The sequence below is a fragment of the Mus pahari genome, unplaced genomic scaffold, assembly GCF_900095145.1.
Source record: "Mus pahari unplaced genomic scaffold, PAHARI_EIJ_v1.1 scaffold_10226_1, whole genome shotgun sequence".
Classification (NCBI taxonomy): domain Eukaryota; kingdom Metazoa; phylum Chordata; class Mammalia; order Rodentia; family Muridae; genus Mus; species Mus pahari.
In genome coordinates, this window is record NW_018393002.1 from 6,481 (window position 1) to 16,925 (window position 10,445).

General features: G+C 35.6%; 1 protein-coding gene across 1 annotated transcript in view; it reads left to right on the plus strand.

The window, feature by feature from the left end:
- The first annotated feature begins 2,016 nt into the window (after window positions 1–2,016).
- LOC110315299 (vomeronasal type-2 receptor 116-like) overlaps window positions 2,017–10,445 on the plus strand; it is a 20,652-nt gene continuing 12,223 nt past the window's right edge. The window contains 4 exon segments of the mRNA XM_021189385.1: window positions 2,017–2,052; window positions 7,758–8,558; window positions 10,017–10,168; window positions 10,170–10,239. Of these exon segments, the coding sequence (XP_021045044.1) occupies window positions 2,017–2,052; window positions 7,758–8,558; window positions 10,017–10,168; window positions 10,170–10,239 (1,059 nt within the window).

Sequence of the window (10,445 nt, forward strand, 5' to 3'; positions counted from 1 at the left end):
GCAAATGGATGTATCTGGAGGATATCATCCTTAGTGAGGTAACCCAATCACAAAAGAAGTCACTAGATATGCACTCACTGATAAGCGGATATTAATCCAGAAACTTAGAATACCCAAGATACATTTTGCAAAACACAAGGAAACCAAGAAGGATGGCCATCCTGTGTATACTTCATTCCTCCTTAGCGTAAGGAAAAATATACCCATGAAAGGATATAGATACAGTGACAAAATTTAGAGCTAACATGAAAGGATGGACTATCCAGAGACTACCCCATCAGGGAATTCATCCCATCATCGGCCACCAAAGCCATATACTAATGCACATGCCAGCAAGTTTCTGCTGAAGGGACCCTGATATAGCAGCCTCATGTGAGGCTATGCCAGTACCAGGCAAACAGAGAAGTGGATGCTCAAATTCAGCTATTGGATGGAACACAGGGCCCCCAATGTAGGAGCTAGAGGAAGTACCCAAGGAGTTGTAGGGGGCAGCAACCCTGTTGGTGCAACAACAATATGAACTAACAAGTACCCGCTGAGCTCTTGTCTCTAGCTGCATATGTAGCAGAAGATGGCCTAATCGGCCATTGTAGGGAAGAGAGGCCGCTTGGTCTTGTAAACTTTATATGACCCAGCAAAGGGGTAGGCCAGGACCAAGTAGTAGGAGTGGGTGGGTAGGAGATCAGGGGCAGTGGGGTTGTATAGGGAACTTTCGGGATAGCATTTTAGTTGTAAATAAAGAAAATAATAATAAATAAATAAATTTTAAAAAAGAAAATGCAAAAAAAATTATCCAACACCACTTCACAATAAAATGACTGAAGCCATTAGGGATATGTTTGAATTACCTAAACATGATGGTTATAGTTTTCTGCAAGTACATAACCAACACTAATAATTTTGATGTCATTTAATATGGTTCTGTATTTTTTCCTTCAAATTTTCAAGTTATGAGGGATTACAGTAAAATGACTGGTGCATTTAGTATGAAACATAAAAACAAAGTTCAGAGAGAATGTGAATCTAATCCTCATATGGGAAAGGATAGGTAAACAAGGACTAAATTATATATTGAATGTGAAAATTTTGGGAAAAAATCTTACAAAAATTCCAGTACGAAAGACAATACATGTAAGAGTATGTTACAGTGTATTGACAACTCTGGTGGATTTTTCTGGAAGTAAAGGTAAGTGACCATACTACATAGGTAATTAGTTGTGAGTTTTTTTTAATTTTATGATTATTTTTAATATACGTGATGCCATGAATCTTGAAGAATTTCAAAAATGTGTAAATAATGTATATAATACAATTTAGCTATTTTAATTTCAGAAAATGGATATTCATTGTTTTCATTTACACTGCATTCTTAGAATGTTAACAGTGCCATTCAATGCATATCCATGCTTAAATAGAAATATTTAGAAAAATACTCACAAACCAAGCTCATAAGTATTTAAGTAAATAGATCTTATATAATGAAGAAATGGTTGAAAAAACGGATGAAATTAAACAAGTAAGATTTCTGGGTCCACTGTTCTAGTAGTCATATTACAATTTTGATGACAGACATGAAGGGTTTACATNCACATAAGAAACTTTTCTCCAACCTACAAGAATTAGATGATTTTTGTTAACATGAATTGACAGTAGAACAGGACATCATCATTTCAAACTAAACTGACTGAGGAAATTCAACACTTTTGTGTCTGGATGTAAAAGAGTGTGTTGTTAGTAAGTGTGTGTGTGTGTGTGTGTGTGTGTGTGTGTGTGTGTGTGTGTGCATATATGTGTGTTTGAAAATCTTTGCACTAAGAACGTAGGAGATATATTATTTGAAATTGGAAAGGAATGAAAGAATTTTGAATGGGTGTATCATGTGAATCTGGATGTAAGAAAATATGGATGAAAGTATCTTTTTTGATTTCAAAATTGAATATACACACAGATTTTCATGAAGGAGAAGGAGGTTGACTGACCTGAGGAATGAGTCGCTAGCAAGATGGGCAACAGATAATGGTGATGGAGGTGCAGGTATCAGAAAAGTACATGGTATGTTTGTGCCAATGTCCCATAATGAAACTCTGAATGATGTTTGGTACTTTTTAAAAAAAATAACAGTTAACAACCTCCAAAACATGGATAATAAATCTGGACTCCTGGAATTTTCACTTTCACCTTTTTCTTTTTTATTTATTTGAAATTCAAATATTATCCTCCTTTCCAGTTTCCAAACCCTTTTGGCATTTCCCTTCCTCCTGCTTCTAAGAGGGTGCTCCCCCATCTTTCTACCCACTCCTGCTTAACTGTCCTAGCATTCTCATATAGTGGAACATTGATCCTTCACAGAACCAAGGACCTCTCCTCCCACTGAAGCCAGATAAAGCAATCCTTTGCTACAAATGCTTCTGGAGCTTGTAGGCCCTCCCTGTGTACTCTCTGGCTGTCAGTTTAGTTTATGGTAGTTCTGGGGTATCTGATTGGTTAATATTGTTGTTCTTCCTATGGAGTTGCAAATCCCTTCAGCTTCTTCAGTCCTACTCCTAACTCAATCTGATGGTTGGCTCCAGTAATCGACATCTGTATTTTTCAGGCTCTGGTAGAGTCTCTCAGGGGTCAGATAAATCAGGCTCCTGTCAGAAAGTACTTCTTAGAATCAGCAACAGTGTCTGGGTTTGTTGGCTGCATATAATATGGATTCCATGGAGGTGCAGTCCCTAGATGGTCTATCCTACAGTGTCTGCTCTAATCTTTTTTATTGTATTTCCATTAGACAGGAAAAATTTTGAGTTAGAACTTTTGAGATTGGTGGGTGGCCCATCCCTCACTCTTTTTTTTTTTGGTTTTTCTAGACAGGGTTTCTCTGTATGTATAGCCCTGGCTGTCCTGGAACTCACTTTGTAGACCAGGCTAGCCTCAAACTCAGAAATCCGCATGCCTCTGCATCCAAAGTGATAGGATTAAAGGCTTGTGTCACCACTGCAGGCTATACCTCAATCCTTTTTTTCCAAATATTAATTAGGTATTTACTTCATTTACATTTTAAATGCTATCCCCAAGATCCCCTATATCCTCGTCCTCCTGCTTCCCTACCTACCCACTCCCCATTCTTGGCACAGGTGTTCCCCTGTACTGGGGAATATAAAGTTTGTAAAACCAATGGGCCTCTCTTCCCAATGATGGCTTACTAGACCATCTTCTGCTATATATGCATCTAGAGATACGAGCTCTGAGGTTGCTGGTTAGTTCATACTGTTGTTCCACCTGTAGGGTTGCAGACGCCTTCAGCTCCTTTGGTACTTTCTCTAGCTTTTCTATTGGGGGCCCTGTGTTCCATTTGATAGATGACTGTGCGCATCTACTTCTGTTTGCCAGGCACTGGCATAGCCTCACAAGAGACAGCTATATCAGGGTCCTATTAGCAAAAATATTGCTGGGGTATACAATAGTGTCTGCATTTGTAGCTGATTATGGGATGGACACCTGGGTGGGGCAGTTTTTGGATGGTCTATCCTTTCGTCTCAGCTCCAAACTTTGTCTTGTAACCCCTTCCATGGGAGATTTTATCCCAATTCTAAGAAGGAACAAAGTGTCTGCAGTTTGGTCTTTGTTCGTCCTGATTTTCATGTGTTTTACAAATTGCATCTTGGATATTCTAGGTTTCATTGCTAATATCCTCTTATCAGTGAGTGCTTATTATATGAGTTCTTTTGTGATTGGGTTACCTCACTCACGATGATACCCTCNAGATCCATCCATTTGCTGAGGAATTTCCTAAATTCATTGTTTTTAATAGCTGAGTAGTATTCCATTATGTAAATGTCCCACATTTTCTATATTCATTTCTTTGTTGATGGACAGTTCGGTTCTTTCCCTCACTCTTGAAAGAAAACTTTACTCTGTATAATTATGAAAGACTTCTCCATTTACATTCCTCTAGATTCACGTCTCACCACTCTAGAACTGTTTATCAGAGAACCAAAAGTTATACATACTGTAAAAACATTGACTTTTGAATGTAAGCCATATCCAGTGAAAAACACTAAAATTGTTTGTGTTTAATCACATAGGGCACATCATCACCAAAAAATGTGTTGCCTATTTATGCTCTGATTCATTCAGTTGAAATGCAGTGAGAGAGATTCATGGGTGTACAATCATCAGTAAACTGTCAAATGTTCAGTATTGATTCTAGAATGCAAACAAGAATATATATGTAGAAAGATTTTATAATAAAAATTACATATTAGAAAACTGTTTCTTCTCAGTCACTATTTGCCTCTTAGATACTAAGAAGATATTTCTAAACAAGACTATCTCACAGCCAATAACACAAAGTAAAATGAGCAACACCAATGTAGGAAAAAAAGATAATATAAAATATATTGGTCAGTCCAAGTTATAAATGAAAAATAATGAGGTTCATGGAGGACAATCATAATTTGGAATTAAAATATTAAGATTACTTTCATATTAGTATTGAAATTTTGGAAGGTAGAGTCCAGGGTCTAAACCAAACAAAGAGTACACCTCAGGGACCCATGGCTCCAGGNTGATATATTTCAGAGGACTGCCTTATCTCGCATTCCCGGAAGTGTAGACCCTTGGTCCTATGGAGGCTTGAATACCCAGTGTAGGGACTGATAGAGTCCTGAGGAGTAGTGGAGGAGTGGGTGGAGGAACACCTTCATTGAGGAAGGGACTGGGGTAAGGGGATGGAGCATTGTGCAGGAGAAATTGGGAAGAGGAATAAATTTTGAAATGTAAATAAGTAAAATAAACAATAAAAAGGAAAAGAAAAAAAAAGGAAGCCCAAAAATGTCATTCTCTCTGTATCTTTTTGAATCTTTATCATGTAAGTTAACTGTGGATTTGTGAAGAACTTCAAAATTTTGGATAGAAACAGATTAAGTATGTTTCTGACTTGGTTTATTTATTGATTCTCAAGACAATGATAGCACAGCCCTTGTTTAAATAATATGTTTGTGTCATTCGTGTAACATAGTCTACGCACTATATTGCCTGTGAATCACATTGACTATAAAGTTGAGACTGCCTATTCCTATTGGATTCTGTAAAATAATGTCCTGTGTGTCCCTATTACCTCTGATTATACTTTACTGGATGTCTCATTGTGAATCTTCTGATACANTTCACTGACATCATTTCTAATTGTGTTCACATAATGGCCTTTTCAAAAATTTCCAAGGACCAAATTTGGACTAAAGGGTTTCCTTCCAGGCATTCGCAAACAAGATTGATATCATGGAGCCTAAAAATGAATTATTCTATGTATTTACCTACATATGATTATTACAAAGTCTATGGACACAATTTGCATTGCCGCAGGGTAGAGAATATTAAGAATTCCTCCAGGGCCCAGGAGCAATCTGAAAAAAAAAAAAACAGAATCATAAATATACAACAAACCTTTCCTTTGACTAGAGATACAAAAGCAGGTAGAAATTTGATGTGGCAGTATGCACGGCACTACAAAATCCATCTTGCCTCTGTTTAAAGCAGAACAAATATGTTCATTTCATAGGAGTCTTCTTCTTCCTCAACATTCCACTTCTTATGGCAAATTACATTGATCCCATGTGCTTTTGGAGAATAAACCTGAATGAAATCACGGATAGAGATTTGCAATTTACTTGTTCCTTCATCCTTGGAACAGGTCAGATACCTATGGAGAAAGATTATTTCAACAAGACTCTGAATGTCCTGTAAGTACATTTGTATTTTCCAGGTAAATGACATCTAGAGTATTTCTTGTGTGGTGTGGTGATGAGGATTATTCAAATCCTTGAGTATTCTGAACTGTTGCTAAATCTGAACACAAAGAAACAACTTTATTATTTTTTTTTACAGAATTAATCTTAGTTTTCTCTCCTTTTAATTAATTCTGTGTAGATTTTGTTTTTATTTAAATCAGGGAGCTTCTGACTTAAAGACTGGATGCTGAGGAATGAAGCCCTATCTGCAGTGATAGTTCATATAAAGTCCTCCAATGAACAGTTTGTATTGCACTCTAGTTAGTGATGACTTATTGAATTTGATCCCATAATATTTCATTAGGTTTTACTCCAAGTACATGCAAATAGATTGTCAGAAACTCTGCTGACAGAACTTCCATCAGTGTGTTGATTCTAGAGCTTATGCTCATTGTAGTAATATTCATGGCACATATAGTTGTCAAGAATTTTACATTTATACAAACTTACTGCCTCAAGATCAGTGCATGTGGTCACTTCTTGCCTTCTAATGCTTCTTCTAGTTTGGAAAGAGAAGATCTTTAGACTCAGAAATTCACATATCATGTGAACGTCTGGATGGACATTTGTGGGGTGTGTTTTGAGACAGGGTTTTTCTGTAAAGCCCAGGGTGTCCTGGAACTCACTTTGTAGACCAGACTGGCCTTGAATTCAGAAATGCACCTGCCTCTGCCTCCCAAATGCTGGGATTAAGGGTGTGTGCCACCATTCCCGGCATGTATATGAGCATGGAATATTAAGGACATTAGAGGGTAATACATCCAATTTTTTAAAATATAAATTCCAAAAGTACTGTGGCTTTGTGCTTCACACTACTCATGTATAATTCTGCACTCTCCCGTTAGAGTAAAAGGTATGTGGAACATATGGAATCCAATGATATGTGTACATTCCTTGAATAGTGGCTATCAATAACACTGGTGGCTTCTTATATCATTTTCATTAGACACTATGGGAAAAATTTCAGCAGCATACTGTTTTAGTAACTATAGGTCTTTTTTTAATGGTATAAAGGTTATGTCACATCTTTACAGAACTTATTTCTGTTTATACTTCTTTTCCTTTAATGGTATAAAGGTTATATTATATCTTTATGGAACTTATTGCTCTGTTTTATCTTGTTTTTCTTCTTTTCCCTTATCATAAGTTATAAGAGACCTTCACAAGTGAGAGTGGTTATGTGGTTCAAATAACTTGTTATTTCATATTTTTCCACATGATTATTATTCTATCATTATAAGACATTTTGTATACAGAGGATAACTCCATCCAATATAACTTTGGTTCCATATATTTTTCTCAAGAGATTCAATTTGTGAGTCATATATGTTTTGCCACATAATTGTGAGGGTATTCAGTAGGATAGGTTTTTTTAATCTGATATGCTGCTAACATTTTAATTTGCCAAACATTTTTTACCTTTTTAAATTTACTTTGTTCTGCTTATCTGTTTCCTGAAGAGGTACAGAGGCAGATATTCCCAGAGTATTTTAGAGCCTTATCCTAAAAAGGAATTCTCTGACATCTTTATGTGAGTCAGAACCTCTAGAATACAAGGAATACTTTCAAGTAGGGCAAGATATTATTTTTCCTAAAATCTAAAGCAGTATTATGTAAAGGAGTTTTCTGGTAAATCATCATTTTTTTTCTGGATTAAGGAATAAATGCCGTTTGAAAAAATATTAGTAAAATATCACCAAGATGTAAATACATTAAAATCCCTTCAAATATTGAAAACAGAGATATTATGACTAAAACTGAAAGACAGAATGGCAGTTATTATTGCAAGCAAATATATTTTATTATGTCTTTGTCAGACAGCTATGCTTGCTGTATCTACTAGAAGTGGATATGCCAGGCTTCCACATTTGCTCATTTGAATCAGTGAAGAGAGGAAAGTCACAGATAATTAACTCTTTGCAGGTAAATATGATTACTGACTTCTTTAGTGTACTTCACCTCATGCTGTTCTTTGTGTTGTAGTTCCTTCATCTTACCTATGGACCATTCCTTTCCATATTCAGTGATGATGAACAATATTCCTATCTCTATCAGGTGGCCCTAAAGGACACATCTCTAGCATTGGCAATGGTTTCCTTCATAGTTTACTTCCACTGGAACTGGGTTGGCCTTGTCATTCCAGGTGCTGATCAAGGATATCAACTTCTATCAGAGTTGAAAAAAGAGAGCAAAACCAAGGAAATTTGCTTTACCCTTGTGAACATATCAGTCTATAAGATTTCATTCTATCACAAAACTGAAATGAACTACAAAAAAATTGTGATGTCATCCACAAATGTTATTATCATTTATGGGGAAACAAACAGTAATATTGAATTGAGCTTCAGAATGTGGGAATCTATGGTTATACAGAGAATATGGGTCACCACAATACAAGTAAATTTACCTACCTGTAAGAAAGACTTAACTCATGGCACATTCTATGGGACTTTTACTTTTCTACACCACCATGGTGAGACTTCTGGTTTTAATAATTTTATACAGACATTGTGCCATTTCAAAAGCACAGATTTATATCTGGCAATGCCAGAGTTGAAGTACTTTAACTGTAAAGCCTCAGCATGTAAATGTGAAATACTGATGAATTATTCATTGAATGCCTCATTGGAATGGCTAATGGAGCAGAAGTTTGAAATAACCTTGAGTGATGGCAGTCAAAACATATACAATGCTGTGTATGCTATGGCCCATGCACTTCATGATATGAATCTGCAACAGGTTGATAATCAGGCAATAGACAATGTCCGTTCTCAATGCTTGAATGTAGAGTTTCTTTTATTTGATAATGTTTTGTGTCTTCAATCACTGGGATGTTTAGGGTCTCTCAGATGCCCACAGTTAATGAAATATGAAATAAGTTCCAAAATAGATTAGTTGCTGATCATTTTTCCTAAAGAAAAATTAAGTCTAGTGACTATTATAAATGTGAATTGAAAAAGAAGCCATAGATTATCAATGGAAATTTGTGGATTCATACAGAACACATGGATATCAGCACACCCCTTCCAGTATTGGAAATTAAAATTCTTTCACCATTAATTTGTCTTCATTAAGAAAATTTGAGTTTTTACTTATATTTGTCAATTACATGGAAATTATTTTATCGGTTTTAATTAGGGTTCTCTTGTGAAACTTCCCCCAGTTTAGGCTCTGAGTAACTTGGTTTTCTTAGAGTAAATAAATATATTTCATATTAAGTGTTGGTGTTCAGTTCTGTATATATAAATGTGTTTTTATAAGTGGATGTATCTTTCTCACTGTGTATATGTGTGTGTCTTACTCTTTCTGTGTATCTGTACTTATATTTGTGTTGCTTTTAACATACATGTGTATCTCTCTCTGTGACTGTGTATGAGAACAACAATGTTTTCTGTGTATGATTTCTTTTTGTAAGTGTTTTTATATATGTTGTATGTTTCTTTATGTTTTTGTCAGAGTACATGTCTTTTGTATCCTTGCATTTATTTTGTGAGTGTTTGTATGTGCTTTTATGTATTTGTTACAGCTTTACTGTTCTTCTGCCAATTTCTTTGTGCTTGGCTTGGCCTTTGCCTGTCTGTTTTCATTAGGTGTTAGCATAAATTTCTCTGTGTTTCAATATCATTTTGGACTGGTGCTTATATATTTATACTTCTCCCTGTATGCTACTCTCTGTTTCTCTCTCTACCTCTCTCTCTCTCTCTCTCTCTCTCTCTCTCTCTCTCTCTCTCTGTCTGTCTCTTTCTCTGTCGCTCTGTCTCTCTGTCTCTCTCTCTCTGTCTCTCTCTCTGTTTGTGTGTGTGTTTGTCTCTGTGCCAGTGTATTTTGTGTGATTTCATATCTGTGTTTTTAGTTGAGTGCATATGCATATCTTTTATGTGCCTGATTGTTTACCTATATGTGTAAACATGTATGTATATTTTTATTTAAATAAGTGTATAGCTGTATTATATGTATGATTTGCAAAGGATATGAGCCTGTCTCTGTGTTAATGTGTTTTGTGTGTGTGTGTGTGTGTGTGTGTTTCATACATGTGTTTGGTTCCGCATATTTTGTCTATTTGTCTTCAGATGTCTTCACTGAAATCCTTGGAATATTATAATAATTTCATTTATCCAATTGCATTTGTTGTGATTTCTCTCTTTCACTCCTTAAATATAACTGCCTTTGCAATGAAATCAGAATACATTTAGTTACTTGAAGGAATGGTATATACATTATAATGCAATGCTTGCATTTTAGGTAAACTCCTTTTTGAGAAAGACCCACTTCACTAATCCTCTTGGGGACAAAGTGATTATTAAACAGAGGGTATTTCTGCAGGAAGACTATGACATTTTTCACTTTGGGAATCTCTCACAACACCTTGGGATTAAGGTAAATTTAGGAAAGTACATATTTTCTACATGGTCAATGCTTTCACTTATATAGAGATATGATTGAGTTGGCCACAGGAAGTATAAAGGTGAGTGTGTACTATCTTACTGATTTACAATACACAGCAGTAAACACTGTCAAGTGGATACACAGGAAAATATTGAAATGAAAAATTTTGTTACATCAGGAACCAATTTCTAGGCTCCGTTATAATGTTTCTTTTTTATATTTTTGACATTTTTCCCAAATCTTTGAAGATTTCAAACATGCCTAAAATATACCTTTGTCATATCA